Source organism: Ictalurus furcatus, chromosome 18 (genome assembly GCF_023375685.1).
Source record: "Ictalurus furcatus strain D&B chromosome 18, Billie_1.0, whole genome shotgun sequence".
NCBI classification, from domain to species: domain Eukaryota; kingdom Metazoa; phylum Chordata; class Actinopteri; order Siluriformes; family Ictaluridae; genus Ictalurus; species Ictalurus furcatus.
Window position 1 is genome coordinate 14,371,944 of NC_071272.1, and position 18,697 is coordinate 14,390,640.

An 18,697-nucleotide genomic window follows, 5' to 3' on the forward strand; every position below is an offset into this window, starting at 1 on the left:
TTTAAGAAGGTGTTGGTGTGGTATTGAAGGTGTTTGTTTAAATGACTGACCGTGTGGTTTATAGACTGCAAGCATGGAAGACTGCCAATGAGATACTACCAGAGTACTTTATTGAATGACGAATGTTTCCTTTTTGGTGTGTGTATGTGAATTTTATATTCATTAGCTATAATTAAAATTTGCTTCCATTAATTCCTGTAATGTCTAACATGGTTGGAGACACTTGGAGAGGATATCTGAGACTCCTTCATGCATCTTCAACATTTAAAGCTCCTTTCCATTTCCAACTCTTAGTTGTTCATGTGATCTTCCTCTTCAGTTCAGACCACAGGGCTTTCGATACGGTTCAAATCCAGAGGTTAACATGACCATCACAAAACACTGGTTTTATTTTCCCATCACCATTTCTCTGTTAATAGCTTATTTCCTGTTGCGCCTCTTTCAACTGCCTATTAACCGGCCTCTCTTTTTCCTTTTTCGAAACCTCACACCTATTTGAGAGTTATGCGTTAATGACTCAAGATGAGTAAATTTGATCTCCAGCATGTTCTGTACAACTCTAAGATATAATAAGATATTATGAATTTTCCTCCAAAGTTGTGAGACTGACACCTGTTAAGACTTTGTTTATTCACAGTCCCTATCCCAGATCTGGTTGTGCCTTGCACGGCATGTATATACACATCCAAAATAGGACTGTCTACTAAATGTAATGTTGTGCAACAGTGGTGTCAGCTTCATCCCTCCCTGTGGAGCTGTTCTAGTTTGCTTAAAAGGCTTTAGCATATTTCTTTGACATTGTAATTATATTATATCCAGTCTACGGAATGCTTTAAATTCCCTTTGAATTGAATGTCCCTGAGTCATGCATGATGGAGGTTATTTTACATCAGGGAGGAATCTTGAGGGAAATTTTAGCATGTGTTGCCCTCTGGTGGTTATGTAGTAAAGTAACTGGGTTTATCCTGGTCAGGGTGGCCTTGGATACAGAGACTATCCCAGGAACACTGAGCACAAGATTGGAGGATTCATTCCGATTGGGGACATCAGTCCATCTACCAATGGTTTAATAAACTCAATTACTTGCAACCTTCATGAAAATGATCAACATGTAAAATAAATGATATTTTGAGCTTGAATATAAATTTTGTGCAAGACACAAAAATGATCCATCTTGTATTTAATAGCTATAATTAATATTTGCTTCCATCACTTCTTGTAAAGTCTAACATGGTTGGAGACACTTGGGAAGGATATCTGAGACTCCTTCGTGCATCTTCAACATTTCAAGCTCCTTTCAGTCTCCAACTCTTAGTTTTTCGTGTGAATGTCCTCTTCAGCTCAGACCACAGGGCTTTCGATACGGTTCAAGTCCAGAGGTTAACATGACCATCACAAAACACTGGTTTTATTTTCCCATCACCATTTCTCTGTTTGATTAGGATATCGGTTTGGAGTCATTATATTGTTGAATGATTAATCTATGGTCATGTCATATCCTCTTGAAAGAGGCAACCGAATTTTGGACAAGAATATCCTGGTACTTGGAAGAATTTATGATACCCTCAGTTGCAAAACAAACCAATAGTGATCCGCCACCATATTTTACACTGGATATGGGATTCTTCCTCACTGCATCTCTCCCCCCCCCCCCCCAAATTATTTGTTAATCAAGCTGAGCATGTTCATGGCCAAAAAGTTAGATTTATGTCACATTTGACCAATTCTATTTGTAGTTCTAACAAGGCTTGGTGAAGTTCAGGAAAATCTGCATTTTGTGGGTTGGTCTCATGAAGGACTTCCTTTGTGCAAAACTTCCAAACATCTAGTTGTTTAGGTAGCTGATAAATAGTTGATTTGGAAATTTGACAACTCCAAAATCCAATTAAACTGCAATTCCTTAAGTATAGTTTTTGGGGTTCCTCTTAGCTTCCCTCACATTGTCCTCACTATACTGGTTGAAGGTGAGGAGTACGTCTCTCCTGCATAACTATTCCAGACGTTTGGGTATTTTTGGGCTTGATTGTGGTTAAAGGTTTGTTTTGTTTTTTTAAAATCCATTTGCTTCCTTTGTGCTTAACGATAATTTGATGTAGGTTTCACATAATATTTATACCCAAGGAAACAAGAAATTGTCAAAGGCAATAATAGTTCCTGATAACTGTAAGCAAAACTGTGAACAAAATGTTTGCATTTATTTTACACATACCTGAGAGGTGCCAATATTGAGAAAATACTAGAAGAAAAAAAGGAAGTTTCAATTAAAAATGATTTGTTTAGAGTAAAGATAAATTTGTCCTCCAGATATTTAAGGGGAAATGTTTCATCATTGTGTGTAGTGTTCTTTTTACAATCATTTTGGAAATTATTTTAAAGGGTGCCAATACTTTTGAAGTGTAGGTCTATTTTATGTGGGTTTGACAGTCGGTCTAAATGAATAGCCCAAAGTTTTTCTCACTGCTCTCAGTCTTTATTTCACTAATAATGATGGATTGAGCTCCATGCTTTCTCTCTTGTGGCATTAGTAGTTGGAGAATTCTTTGTTTAATGGGAGGAGTTGATCATATGTAGGAAAAAGCTTCGTGAAAACTCTTCCTCAAGCCAATCATTACTCCCACATAACCACACAAAGCCTAATCTCACGTTTTATCACGTCGCCTTGTTTTTCCTCGTTTGCTGAGTGTGAAGCATCTTCCATCGCTTCACACGTTCTGCTTTCTCAGAAAGCAGCTCTTGAATGCTCACTGATGTGCCGGGCTGAGTAAAGTCCAGCCAGAGGCAGATCATTAACCTGCTTAATCTATCCCTGCTCCTCTCTCCTCTATAAAGCCCTGTTGGAAGACGTGTGAATAAGGACTCAGTAACATGGGCCCCGCAGAGCCCACGCTTACGTCCAGCCTCCACAGATCAAGGAAGCACTCCAACGCAGCAGCTGACCCTGAGGTAAAATCAAGACAACTCAAGCTGTCGTCTCTCCAGATGTAGCTGTTCTGTGAAGGAAATCAATAAAACTTGCCGATGTAATGATTAAAACATGTTTACTGTTTAACTGGAGAACTTTCTGGTAAAGATTAAATGGTTCAATTGTGTACAGAATGAACATAAGGTATACTAATATGTGCTGTTTCTTTTGACATCTTATTTTGTCAGTGGCACGGTTTATGAGAATAAAGAGCACATTGTACAACAGTGGTTCTTTGTTCTCATGAATTTCAGATCACGCTTATATCTGTTGTGTAACTTTTCATTCAAAAATGTATCATACTTAAAATATATCGTAGCCATATTCTGGAACTGAATTCCTGACTGAAAGTGTTGCCAGATTTAACACTCATACATAAAATTAAAAAAAAAAACTACCACTCATTAATTAAAAAAAGTTTCTTCAAGGGGTTCTGAAAATTGTTCTATTTGGTTTTCTCCTTTGATAGATAAATGCATAGAACCTTTACGGTTTTACTAAGTGCCTCAAATCTTCTGAAATATCTGAAAAGATATGACAGGGAGGTTAGGCTGATATCAGTTAAAACCTTGTTTGTTTTCTTTGATTGTTTTAGTTCAAAATCATGGCAGAATATCTAAACTTAATGTTTCCAGCTGGCGATTAAATCAAGTCATTAAGTATTTCATTTTGCCTTTTTTTTTTCCCTCCAACCTTTACAAATTTTACTCTAATTACTGTAATTGCAACTAATTACAAAAGGCCAAAATTTCATGGATTTCAAAAGAAAAAAGGATGACAATAAATCTGGCATACTTTGCTTCCATCAATTCAAATCTAGTAAGTTGTACTTGCAGATCTGATCACTGCAGTAAAAAAACTGGAATGTGATGTTTTTCCTCAGTGTTACAGTCTAACTAAGCACTGTCAATCATTGAGTAAAGACTGATTGACGAAAAGCTGTGTGTGCTTGAGTGACTTCATCGTCTTTTCCAGTTGCCCCTTGAAGATGGCCGTGTGCAGGACCTGGCTTCTGAGGAGGTCGAGGGCAGTGAACAGCTCTCTAGAGTCAATGCACAGACACTGGGCTTTGATATGATCTACAGAATCGAGGATGTACCACCCTGGTATTTGTGTATTTTGCTGGGACTACAGGTACAGAAAGTGTATACACTGTTTACTTAAGTTACACTTTATTTAAGGAAACACTTGACATCTCCCAAGATAACTGACATTAACCTATGTAAACATGTATAAAAGCTTACAATAGGCATCTGTCACAGAGCCTGATACTTTCTAAACCAAGTGAAGTTACAATATCATGACAAATGTTGTAGTGCAGTGTACTTCTGTTATGTCAGAGTCACATAATGGTCACATACTGTAGTTAAGTAAGGTTAATCTGTAGATTAAACACTTCACATTTAGCTACTTTATTTGTTAACATCAACAAAGCTGACACTGACAGAAGAGATATAATTACTCTGGCCTTTAAGTAAATAATTGCAATGACAAAGTTAGAAACATTGATATCTTTAATTTAATTTTAATTTTCTATTTATAAGATTTTTGGCAAACCCATGACATTGTTATGACAGAATGCATGACAGAGTTGTTGCTGGCCCTTAAGCAATCTATTTATTTGACTACTTACATAATTTTTAAAAATAAAACATACAGTATGACATAATGACAGAGTAATGTCAAAGGCTTTGACTGTAAATTAGCGTGAGTATGGATTTGATGCTTAATTATACCAATTTACCATTATTTGACCCATAAAAGGTGCTATAACTTATGTCATCCAGGAAGGTGCCATAACACAATCCTACATTAACAATGTTATCCTATGTAATCTGTCAAGTTGACGTCATAATTGTTCAGAAGACAATTGATCTTCATGACAGCTGCTAACCGTTGCAATAAGCTTTCCTAAATGTTTATATAGGTTTATGTCATTTGTCAGGAAGCACTATGTAGGTTTCATGTAGTGCTATGAACACTATCTAGCAGTTGTTTTCCCCCATCTTTTAATCTCTCCAGTTCTTTCTTGCTTTTTAGTTCCATCTGTATTGGGCCTTTGAAATTGGTTCTATCTGAGGTTCTATCTTACTTTTTTTTTTTTGGAAAAAGTTGCAGTTGAGTTATTATAAACATGTTGTAGACATGTCAGTGACTATGTGTGTAAGGGTGTATATGTGTGTGTGTGTGTGTGTGTTTATATATATATTATAATGTAATATAATATAATACACATGAACAAACCATAAACAAACACTTAATTTATGTTGTTTTTTTTTTTAAATAGTAAACCAAATAAGGCAAATAATCAACACCTGCATTAACTAATGTTTATCCCATCCATAGGTCAAATTAAATCTACATTTACCAACATGAAAAAACACCTAAATTAATGTGTCTGCAGTTATTAACTAGAAAAAAAAGAAAATAGGGGAGTGGTAGCTCAGTGGTTAAGGCTCTGGGCTACTGATTGGAATCTGTCACTGTTAGGTTCTTGAACAAGACCCTTAAACCTCAAACCCCACCTGCTAAGTTGTATACTGTCTCAATTTTTTGTGTCAACTCCATTTTTACATGAAAGTGTCAGCCAAATGAGCAAATGTATAAATTCAGAGCTAAAGATGAATAGCAAAGATTAATATTTTATACCTGCAGACCGGATTTTGGGAAGTTATCAGCATTTAGGAGCATATTGTAGTTAAATTTTTTTGTTCATTTATGTTGACTTATTTGTAGTCATGGATTGAATAAATGCATGCCAATGCAGGTGCATTTTTCTTAACATTTTAACAAACACTTAATGTGTTCATTTGTTAACATTACTTATGGTTTATTAATGTTGAAGTTCATGGTTTACTAATGTAAACTAATGCGCTAGATAATTTCAGTTAATAGAGTTGTAATGTAAAATGTAACCAGTAGTTATTAAAACTTTGACTTTATTAAGAGTCAAAATTTTATGGCTCAGTATTTTTAAATCACAGATCCTTATATATCGAAGGTTTCAAAGTGCTGACCATTCCTGCATACCTTCTGTGTCCCCGTTTCTCTCCAGCACTACCTGACATGTTTCAGCGGCACCATCGCTGTGCCTTTCCTACTGGCTGAGGCCATGTGTGTGGGCCGAGATCAGTACACTGTAAGCCAGCTAGTCGGGACGATTTTCACCTGTGTGGGCATTACTACTCTTATACAAACCACTTTTGGTGTCAGGTGAGTCTCTTAGACACTAGTTATTATAGATGGTGTTTTTGTTTTTGTTAGCTGATTGTATGTCTCTATATATGGTACATTTTGCCTAGGTTGCCCCTGTTTCAGGCCAGTGCTTTTGCTTTCCTCATCCCTGCCCAGGCCATTCTAAGACTGGAGAGGTGGAAGTGTCCTCCTGAAGGTATAATGCATTAAGTTGTCTACTACCCTGTTTTTCTTAGAGCTAAGTGTATATTCATTGTTAACATGCTCATGATTTTGGCACTGCATGCTGCTATTATTTTGCAGAGGAGATTTATGGAAACTGGAGCCTACCCCTCAATACCACACATATCTGGCAGCCCCGGATTAGAGAGGTATACATCACTATGTTCTTAAAGGCCCACTGTGGAGAAGTCAAACAAAAACCCTAACATGTTCTTAATAACATTTAATCACCATTGTATGAATCCTCTCCAGATTGATCACCTTGTAATATGTGGATCATCATTTTATATCATGTATTTTGGATGGACCTCAGTTTAATTTGGCCCATAAAATACCTTTATAATGATTTTTGGCCCATTATAACCAAACAGCAGTTTATGCAACTGTTGTGGAAAATTAATATAATAATTATTGAAAAATATGTGCATCATGATCCATCCATCATTCTCCACGCATGGAGGAAAATGTGCAACAATGTATACAAACAGTGACCACATTTGATACGAATTAATTATATGTTGAAAATAAAAATAAATGTATGTATTTTTGCAGCAAGACATTATCAAACATGAAATGTCTCTGGATATGTTTTGTAAATTTAAATGAGAATGTACAACTAAACATGAACAAACTTGTGTTTGTAAGCTGGTAGTTGTTGCTCTAGGGTGGCTGTTTCATAATGCTGTTGAGTTGGAGGAAGTTAGCTAGCAGTATGTCCATGAATTTCTTGGAAATGTGCTTGGAAAAATAGTCAAAAATCTGAAAAAGTAAAACTCAAAATTCCATCACTCAATGTCACTTGATACATAGTCACAGCCTCAGAACACTTGATCAGCGTATCTGATTTGTTTTGCGCACCTTTCTGCCCACAAGCGTCAGAATCTTGAAGGTTGCTATCTGTATGTGTATGTGCCCCTATGTGTGTAACAGCAAAAAAAACTTTTAATCACTGTGACACAATGAGCTTTTTGGAGCAAGGTATTTTCACTGTATTGGAAACAATTCATGGCATTATATCTTTAAAAGTTGAATGAATATTGTGGACTCGCATTTGCAATGCCAGGCTACATTCACATTAATCCAAATAAATTTGAAAATGCATCTTTTACTCATGTTTTGACCTTCTGTCCACAGTGGGACAGCGTATTTGTACAGCTAAAACACTCTCCATAGTGGATAAATTTGAAAACACTGTTTTTCGCATTGTAGTATGGACTGAGAAAATGGAAATATTCAAAAACAATTAAGTTTTTTTTAGTTATGTGACACAGTCATGTGACCCATTCAACAACAACAACAACAAAACAGATGGTGGACGATGTTGTTCTACAGGTGCTGTGCCTGCTATCCAGTTTGAAAGCTTTGTTAACGATTAAAGTCACTTTGTACAACCTTCAGATTCACTTTTAAATAAATGCCTGATAAAATGATACAGACCAAAGCTTATTACGTTTTTACACATGTGCTGTATATGGATGTAAGTGTTTTCAGACGTTTCAGTGTAGAGGAGCAGTTTTTGGAATAACATTTGAAAACACCAGTGTTGACAGAGCGTTTTAAAAACAAAAATGCAGTTTTCAAGTCTATTGGGATTAATGTGGACATAACCTCGGTCAAATGAATCTTCCTGTGAACAGAGGGAAGTTTTTGCTCAAGGTTTAGTAACATAAACTACCAGACACTGTAGTGAAAACTAGATCATTAGTTTAAAAGCTCATTAGTTTACTTTATTGTACTTTATACTATGTATTGTCTGTCTCTGCTACACATTTCACATTTTTAAATAACAATTGTCAAAATACAATTTTGAGTGATCCATAATTGCTGGATCATGATTCACACATTTGCCAATAATTGAGAGAAATGTTTGTGTCTATTAACATATGATTTGAAAATATGAACAGCACCTAGGTTCCATTAATATCATTCCCTGATCTTAGACAAAAGACTTCAAAGTACTTTGAGTTCTGACCAAAAATTCTTAAACAATGCAATCCCAGTCATTAATGTTTATAACTCTGGCTTACAGATCCAGGGGGCCATTATTGTGTCTAGTCTGGTGGAAGTGGTAATTGGGCTGGTGGGAATTCCTGGACTCCTGCTCAATGCCATCGGGCCTCTAACCGTCACGCCAACCGTGTCCCTGATTGGCCTGTCCGTGTTCCAAACTGCTGGAGACCGTGCAGGCAGCCACTGGGGCCTCTCTCTGCTGTAAAGACACTTAGACTTTAACTGCACTAAACGCTTATTTCCACGTCCTGTCTATCCTTTTTAAGAACAAAGCTAGTTGATTGGTCTGTTAGCACACAGGAAATTAATGAAAAGAATAATTGAGCAGTGAATTGCTAGAGATGTTATGCTATTCAAGGCTGGGATATATCTTGCCTCAAGCATTCACACATTCAGTAGATTCAGTGAATCTGTTTCTTTCTTTAGAAGCATCATGTTTAATGGACAAGGGTGTGAGGCATGTTATCACTCCTTTCACTGTTAACTTCTCATCGTTGCTTCTCATCAGTTTTTCATGTGTGTGTGCTCTGTCTCTCCAGATGCATCTTCTTCATTCTGCTTTTTGCTCAGTATCTCAGAAATTGGGCTGTCCCCTTTCCCTTTTATTCGAGACAGAAAGGCTGTCACACCTCCCGTTTCCAGATCTTCAAGATGTTTCCGGTATGAGGGAACATTTACACTTAAACATAGCCATATTGCTTGGAAACTGCCATGACTGCTATTGTCTTCTCCTCTGGTTTCTGTCAATCTGTCCTAGTAGGCCATAAACCTGTCTCACTGGAACGCAGCACAGAGTTCATTGCACTCGTATCATATTCCAGTTATAGCTGCAACAGCAAAGCTTACTGATACATTGTAGTGAGTTATTGGTCCAGCAACGGATTTAAATTCTCAGTATATCTGTCATGCATTGTTTTCACAGATCATCATGGCTATCATGCTGGTGTGGTTCGTGTGTTATATCCTCACGTTGACGGATGTGTTGCCCAAGGACCCGGATATGTATGGCTACAAGGCTCGAACTGATGCCAGGGGGGAGATCATGTCCCAAGCGCCATGGTTTCGCATGCCCTATCCCTGTAAGTGTAAAATCAAATAGGGTAGAATGTGATGAAAGCAGGCATTGAGAACTTTTTCAAATATCAGTACAGTATAATGCTCTGGTGCACTGTTTGCAATAAGGAGTCTTAAAGGGGCAGTTTGTATTTTTGAACCTTCTGCTGCCTGGGAGGAGAATTGCAATTGTAATGAACCCACTGACAAGCCTTTCACCAACTGAAACGACATACAAATGTCTTTAAAGGGACAGACCTTAGCAGCTTTAGATCTATCATCTAGTTTATGGGCCAGAAAAACATTAACAGAAGCCTGACTTGGAGAAACTATCCACAACCACTGCATGTCAGTATCATGAATAACAGTTTGGATAAGGTGTTTTTCAAGTTATATGAATATTACCATGTCTAGAAAGACTTTTGTAGACATGTTTATTGCAAACTGTACCTTTAAGAAACAAGAACCCTCCATGTCTTGCTTATCTCTCAGTATATGTTTTTACAATGCATGATCATAAAACATCTGCTGCTGAAGATTTCTAAATGAGAATTCACTTGTGTAAAAAGTCATGCTTAGAAGTGATCAGAATGTTCATTTCAATGCATATTATTCAAAAAGTATGGAATGAAAATGCTCAGTTATTCATAGCTTATTCATATTGGCATAGAGCTCTGACATGCCTTTGTGTGATGATTGTACTGTATGTCAGTAGGTCTCTTGAAATCCGATGCTAACTCTTTGGATGTTATGTGGCCCAGGTCAATGGGGTTTACCCACAGTGACTGTAGCTGGTGTGCTGGGAATGTTTAGTGCCACTTTAGCTGGCATAGTGGAGTCTATTGGAGACTACTATGCATGTGCCCGTCTTGCTGGAGCACCCCCACCTCCTGTTCATGCCATCAACAGGTTTAGAGAAGCGCTATACTGCACAACAGGACATATATTTATAATAGTCATTTCATTGTATACTCATTACACTGACATGGATACATTTCCTTCTTGTTTCTTTTAGAGGGATCTTCACGGAGGGTGTGTGCTGCATCATAGCAGGCTTATTGGGAACAGGAAATGGCTCCACTTCCTCCAGTCCTAATATTGGGGTGCTTGGCATTACCAAGGTGGAGAAATTATACAGTATACAGTATCACATATACATTGCTGTTCTACCACTGAAATGGCTAAGCTGTATTCCATCATTTGACAGGTTATTAGAGGTTTACTTTAAAGGGTGGAGCAGATAACACTCTGATAAATGCATCTCCATTTGTGCTGGCCTTTGTCCTCCCAGGGGGCTGATGTGTAATAAAACTCAGATCACTTGCAATGAAAATTAGCCGTGACTGACCTGAAATTAAATAGACAGAAGTGTACTGACATGTTTATAAAGACTTGCACCTATGTCCTATGTTCCTGCACAGGTGGGCAGTAGGAGAGTGGTGCAGTATGGGGCACTCATAATGTTTCTATTAGGGACCATTGGGAAGTTCACAGCCTTGTTTGCCTCACTGCCGGATCCAGTGCTTGGAGGCTTGTTCTGCACCTTGTTTGGTAAGAGGCTTTGAGGTTTTGTTCACAGGCAAGTTGTGTCCACAGTGGGGCAGTGTGGAGCCAAACAGCTTTGTGGCCCATCTCAGGGTTAGGGTTAGGGTTAATTGCAATGGTATTACATAGCATGTAAATGTTATTTCTGTATTTTTTTTTCCTGTTGCACACAATGACCAAGAACAGACTGTAAGCAGCAAAGACTGTTGGGTAACATTTAAAATATAGGCATAGGCAACTGCATGGACTGAGCAGTCCCTGGTAGTACAGTATACAGTGGCACTTGAAAGATTGTAAACCCTTTAGAATGTTCTACATTTCTACATAAATATGACCTAAAACATAATCAGATTTTCACACAACCCAATTAAACAAATGAGACAAAAATATTATACTCTGTCATTTATTTATTGAGGAAAATGATCCAATGTTACATATCCGTGAGTGGGAAAAGTATGTGAAACTCTAGGATTAGCAGTTAATTTGAAGGTCAGGTGAGAGGTTAGAGTCAGGTGTTTTCAGTCAATTGGATGACAATCAAGTGTGAGTAAGTGCCCTGTTTTATTTAAAGAACAGGGATCGATCAAAGTCTGATCTTCACAACACATGTTTGTGGAAGTGAATCATGGCATGAACAAAGGAGATATCTGAGGACCTCACAAAATGAGTTGTTGATGCTCATCAGGCTGGAAAAGGTTACAAAACATCTCTTAAGAGTTTGGACTCCACCAATCCACAGTCAAATAGATTGTGTACAAATGGAGGAAATTCAAGACCATTGTTACCCTCCCTACATGTGGTCAACCAACAAAGATCACTCCAAGAGCAGGACGTGTAATAGTCTGCAAGCTCACAAAGGAGCTAGGGTAACTTCTAAGTAACTAAAGGCCTCTCTCACATTGGCTAATGTTATATAATATTCATGAGTCCACCATCAGGAGAACACTGAACAACAGTGGTGTGCATGGCAGGGTTGCAAGGAGAAAGCCACTACTCTCCAAAAAGAACATTGCTGCCTGTCTGCAGTTTGCCAAAGATCACATGGACAAGCCAGAAGGCTATTGGAAAAAATGTTTTGTGGATGGATGAGACCAAAAAGAACTTTTTGGTTTAAATGAGAAGGGTTATGTTTAGAGAAAGGAAAACACTGCATTCCAGTATAAGAACCTTATCCCATCTGTGAAACATGATGGTGGTAGTCTCATGGTTTGGGCTTGTTTTGCTGCATCTGGACCAGGACAATTTGCCATCATTCATTGAATTTTGAGCAAATTCTAAAGAAAAATGTGAGGACATCTGTCCATGAACTGAATCTCAAGAGAAAGTGGGTCATGCAGCAAGACAATGACCTTAAGCACACAAGTCATTCTACCAAAGAATGGATAAAGAAGAATAAAGTTAATGTTTTGGAATGGCCAAGTCAAAGTCCTGACCTTAATCCAATAAAAATGTTGTTTAAGGACCTGAAGCAAGCAGTTCATGTGAGGAATCCCACCAACATCCCAGAGTTGAAGTTGTACTGAGGAATGGGAAAAAACTCCTCCAAGCCGATGTGCAGGACTGATCAACAGTTATCGGAAATGTTTAGTTGCAGTTATTGCTGCACAAGAGGGTTACACCAGATACTGAAAGCAAAGGTTCACATACTTTTTCCACCAACAGTTATGTAATATTGGATAATTTTACATATAAATATATATATAAGTAAAGAAATGACCAAGTATAATATTTTTGTCTCATTTGTTTAATTGGGTTTTCTTTATCTACGTTTAGGACTTGTGTGAAAATCTGATGATGTTTTAGGTCTTATTAATTCAGAAATGTAGAAAATTCCAAACTTTCAAGCACCAGTGACCGTGTATAAACACCTATGTCATGCCTATTAATTATAAATGAATACTGGACAATTACCCAATAAGTAATAATAAAGTCGTTGTTTTTAGTTCATTATGAGCTGAGCCTTAATTACAGAGTCTTATAGATCTCCTGAAGAACTACTAGCTAATTACAGAATAAATATCTCATCATATGCTGACTTACCTACCTATTAAAAAAACTACTAGCTGATGCAATGTAGCCTACACCAACACACTATAGTATAAATGCATAAAATAAGTAAAATGTGAAAATACAGTGCTGTGCAAAAGTCTTAGACACATGCAAAGAAATACTGTACAGCAAAGATGCCTTCAAAAATAATGAAGTTAAATGCTTCTACATTAAAATAAATACTATAAAGTGCAGTAGTAAACAGCAATAAATGAAGCAAAGTCACTATTTAGTTCGATGACCCTTTGCTTAAAAAAAATAGAGTAGTCTCAGGTTCACTTTCTACAGTTTTATAAGGAAATGAGCTGGTAAGTTTTATTGAGCATCTTGCAGAACCTCTTGCAGTAACAGTTCTTTTGGAGACTTTAACTGTCGCACTTGCTTCTAATTTTTTTCAGCAAAACCCAGCAGCCTTCAGTAGGTTTTTTTCTTGTCTGAAAAGTGTTCTCTTACATAATATGCTGCTTTCTTTACTGACATACAAATATTTTTCTGTAACATTTCATTTTGTGCTGGAAAACTAATGTGTGGAAATATAAAATGTTTTTATACTGACTTGATAATGTAGAAGTCATAAAATAAAAAATCTATAACAAAGATTGTACTTTAAAAAAAATAATAAATAGGCTGCCTAAAACTTTTGTACAGAACTGTATAAATAGATTTTTTTCCCTTTATCATCATTATCTCCTTAGAAAGTACACAATAACACTGCAGTCATTAGTAATGAGTTATTGTGTTTCACTTTACAGTACTGTTTCAGATCATCATTAATTCCTGGTGAAGGATACAGTAACATTTCAGTCATTAACATCATTAACTCTTAAGGCAGGTGATGAGTTTTTGAACAGTATTGTAAAGTGTTACCTATACTTGTAATAGAAGTAGCTTTTTCACATATCCAGTGCCACTGTTTAGTAAATTATATATTTTAGGTAGATTTTTACTGACCCTTTACATTTTATTTTGCTTTTGAACAGGTATGATCACAGCTGTGGGTTTGTCTAACCTGCAGAGTGTGGATCTAAACTCCTCACGAAACCTTTTTGTCCTGGGGTTCTCCATGTTCTCTGGCCTTATGCTCCCCAATTACCTGGAAACTCACCCAGGCAGCATCAAGACAGGTCTGACTGTAGTTTTCCTTGGATTAAGTCTTGTTTTAATCTTGTAAACTCCCAGAGGTGTACATTCCTCCCTCTTCAAACTACATACTCTACTTCTATTAGTTTCACTTTAGTTACTGATTAATTTATAGTAGTTACTGAATAATAAATGTTTAGTATTACACTAAGACCATGGAGTTGTAGTTTAGAGAGATAACATGTATAAATTACTTGCTGTACACAGTGATGACCGTATTTTAAATGTGATTTATTCAGGTGTCCCAGAGCTGGATCAAATCCTTACAGTTCTCCTGACCACAGAGATGTTTGTTGGAGGATTCTTAGCATTTCTTCTGGACAACACCATTCCAGGTATATAATTATATTATAGACAGAATGACTAGTAGGAATGTAACCTGATACACCCACAACACCTACCTGTCATTAACAGTGGTGGATAGTAATTAAGTATGTGTAATTCTTTACTGTACTTTAGTCACGTATTTCCATTTTTGTCAAACTTTAACTTTTACTTCATTATATTTCAGTGCAAAATGTCAGACTTTTACTGAATTCCTGTCTTTGCAGCATGTCAATCGTTACTTATAACTCTGAAGTAGGAGAAAACTGGATTGTCTAAACTACTGTAACTGAATATGATACACTTTTAAATTGAAGCAAACCAATCATAGTGCAGCACACCTTTTAAAATAGCAGCTTACAGTTTGCAGAGAAAGCTAACTGTAAGCTGTCTATACCATACAGCAATAGGTTTAAAAGGCAAAATAATAATAATAATAATAATTCTGCCAGATGAAATGAGGTTAGGGAATCGTAAATATCTTGCTCTTATCTAAGAGATATGTTTGAAATATTGGTAATAGAAGAATTACTCTCTTTTTTAATGCAAACTGTGTCTCCTTGGGGTACAGAAAAAAATTCACCCTCTAATTTGAGGAAACAGTTTCTGCGAGTTTTAATGAATTCAAATGATTGACAATAAACTCTTGTTTTGGTGTGCAGTCAGAGAGGTCTCTAGAAACTGGTAATCAAAACAATATAACAAAGAATTCAGTATCATTAAAAGCAGGTACTTTTGTATTTTAACTCAAGTAGAAATAGATGACCTCTAATTTTACTCGAGTTTCATGTTACCAAAGGTGTTTCTACTTTCACTCAAGTACAGGATTTTTGTACTTTGTCCACCACTGGTCATTAGGTCACTACTCATTATCTGTATTTTTATCCAGGCACAAAAAAAGAGCGCGGTCTCACCGACTGGAAGGCTAAGGACTCCTCAGAAATTGATGGTGTCACTTCAGACACTTATAATTTCCCAGTCGGCATGGGGATGGTAAGACGGCTTGATTGTCTTCGGTACCTGCCCATCTGCCCCACTTTTCAGGGCTTTAAGATGTGTCGGCGCAAAAAAAGCTTGTGTAAGGAACTGAACAATAAGAGTGATGAAAGTGCAGTGAGGAACATTCCAGAGATTGCAAACTGCACCAAAGTGTAGACTTGTATTCTCATATGTCATTGTATCTTACATTTTATACACTGCTGAATTTTCATATCTGGAAAAAATAAAATTTTTCTTTGTTAATGAATCTATCTATTGCTATGTTATGAGCACTGATTAATAAGAACAGAAAAATTCATTGCAAAAATTGACACAAAATATAGATTAAAAGTTTCAGAGCCAAATTAGTTTTACCTCAGACTGGAATCCAACATAAGATAATACGTTTTATTTTTATGCTAGGAATAAATTGAAGCAAAAGAAGTTGCAAGTTGTTTTATAATTATTTGTTTTATTTAAATTTTAGATACAAAAAATCACTATTCACTATTGACCAAAGAAATCAGACATTCAAGAAGACTTAAAAATGGATGACATGCCACTACTATGTCATATATCTTATTGAAAAATAAGATGTAAAAATAAGCATTGGAACCATACACCATGATTTACACACTAACCTGTGGATCTGTTCCTTTGTTATTGCGTAAATTAATTATATTGATGTAAAGGAAATATAGACAGGTCTATGTTTCCTAGTTCATAGCATTCATAACAGTCTGGTGATTTTTTTTATGAGTGGCCATTAGAAAGACTATTGGCTTCTCAAAAGGAATATACCCATTTGTAAGGTTCCACCAAAAAGTGACCAAACATATTTTTTACAGTATTTCCAAGGAACCATATCTAATATAAATGATATAGACAATAGAAATTATTTCTAGTACAAAATACACTGTGCAGGTTTCTCATAGTTCTCTTGTAAGTGCAAGTGCTTCTATCAGTGTGTATCAGTTTATCTAAGCCCTATCCATGCTTAACATTTCTAAAACTCAAAAATACCTGGAAAAATTTTCACTGAAGCTCCAATTATCCATTACATTCACTGTTTAATTGCTGAGTGAACTCCAATTTCTACACTGTGAGGACCAGATGTTCTCACAGATGCAATAAAATGTGCAAAATTCCAGTAAATGAATAAATGACCTGTTCTTGGAAAAAAGATAATTTTGTTTTAGAAATAATAAAAAAAGACAGGGGCTTCATGTATGATTTAGATTTAGTATTAGTGAGATTGAGTTACATTTACATTCATGGCATTCTTTCAACATGGCTTTGTATTGTACTTGTGTATATGTGTGCATCCTTCAGAATTAATGCAAGGATCGCTACTAATTCCAGAGGTAGACATGTCGGTTTGTGCTCAGGTATGCAAGTTATTAACATGATGCAATGTTATTAAACATTATTAAACATTATGCAAATTTCATATATTTATTGTCCAGAACTAGGAGTCCATGGGTTAACCAGTTCAAACTATTTGTACAGGCCTCTGTATCAACTCTCAAGGTTCTGGTGGTGGCAGCACCTGATGGTGTGTCTGGACATAAGACAGGCAATGTGGAGTGTACATAGCTGGGATGTGAAGAGAGGGGAAAGGTATAGCACAGGGGGTTGTCATAACAGTATTGGACAAAGTTTGCTGTGGAACTACAACCTCAACATACTGGCAGGTTTCTGGGTCAAAGAGCATCTTGCGTTGTGGCAGTTGTGGCATGTCTATGTAGAAGCACTGGCCGGTTTCAGGGTCTAGGAGCATGTGTCGAGGATTCGACACATGCTGACTTCCACCCATTTCCGGATACAGCATAGTAGCACCTTCATGTCTGCCCTCAGCACCCAAGGTTGTGACGAAAGCTGTGCATGGCTGGGTATCTGGAGAAGGCATTTTCTGGCTGGTATCTCCATTCTCCATCTGCTTAGATGACTCTTGCATTACTGGGTAGCCATCTGCTGTGCATGGCTGAGATATCTGTCTTGCTGCAGCAGGCTGGTTGTGAGGTTGCGTTTGCAGCAAGACAGGGCCTTGAACATAACTCACTGTCCCCATGCTTGGAGAGATTGTTTGGTAGCCTAGTAGATTAGGTTTGTAGAAATATGAAGGGAACACTGGTGCTGGAGCAACAGTTAAGATGCAGGCAGAGGGAGGCCCATCTGAGCTTTGTGATTTGGCAGGTATGCCTGGGGTCTGAAGATCATCTTTCTCTGCAGAGCATACTTGGTTGGAGAGCTTACAGTTACCCTGCTGGTCAGGACTTTCTACAGGTAGACAATAAAGTGATGCAGTTGATAGTGGCTGTGGTGGATGCACAGCAAAGGTTCTAGGTTTCTCACATTCTGGTTTTCTGGTGTCTGCATACTGCTCATTTTTAGATGTGTTAGTTAAGGTCCCTTTATGAGCCTGTATTGGCATGCTTGCGCAAGTTATTTGTTTCATGTATGTGTTGCTACATTGGGCATTTGTTAGGTTGATAGATGTTAGGCTGTCATGTGCCTCTGGGGATTTTGACAATCCACAACTGTTTGTCTGGGCTGCACTAATTGGGGTGACCTTCGTAAATCCAGTATGAGGAATTTTGTCATTTGATTCCAGGATAGAGTCAGCCTTTGTTGCATGTTCTCTGGAAGTTGTATCAAGAGAGGCCAAATCTGTGAGTATGTCCAGTGCAAGGGGTGGAGTTGCCTTTTGAACATGTCGTTTTTCAACTTGCTTGTGTCCCTTCACATTGTTCTCCCTTTTGCTGATAACTGGATGAGATGATGCTGTTGCAACACTAGGGACTGTGTCATCTTGCCCTTGTACTCCCTCACTGGGCCCCCTGAATGACAGACTGTATGTGTTTTTCACTAGGCTCCGCATATCCCTCACCACATGCACAGGGGCTATTGCTCTGAATTTTCCTTGGCTCTGATTGCCCATATTTACTGACTGCCCAGGGGGACTGAGTTCTCCCTTGACACTCTCCTGATCTTTTTCCAGATTACACTGAGCAGACTGGGACAGGACATTATCCACTGTGCTTGCATCCAGACTACAAGTTAGCCAGGCAGACACTGTGGAACTTTCTTTCCTCTCACCTGGTTTCTTTTGCTTCTCAATGGGCTGATCCTTGACATAATGTTGTTTCCGGGCTCCCTGCACATCGACACATTCCTTAGGTATAGTTTTCACTGCGGCTTGTTTGCCAATAGTGCCGC

The 18,697-nt window shown here is 37.4% G+C and overlaps 1 protein-coding gene across 1 annotated transcript; it reads left to right on the forward strand.

Annotated features, from left to right (window-relative positions):
* Window positions 1-2,011: 2,011 nt before the first annotated feature.
* slc23a1 (solute carrier family 23 member 1) lies at window positions 2,012-15,746 on the forward strand. The gene is made up of 14 exons (XM_053648376.1): window positions 2,012-2,943; window positions 3,938-4,096; window positions 6,018-6,175; window positions 6,265-6,353; window positions 6,461-6,528; window positions 8,409-8,590; window positions 8,929-9,049; window positions 9,312-9,468; window positions 10,204-10,351; window positions 10,458-10,563; window positions 10,864-10,993; window positions 14,017-14,160; window positions 14,416-14,511; window positions 15,390-15,746. The coding sequence occupies exons 1-14, from the start codon at window positions 2,866-2,868 to the stop codon at window positions 15,653-15,655; spliced, it is 1,902 nt and encodes a 633-aa protein (XP_053504351.1). The 5' UTR covers window positions 2,012-2,865; the 3' UTR covers window positions 15,656-15,746.
* Window positions 15,747-18,697: the final 2,951 nt, after the last annotated feature.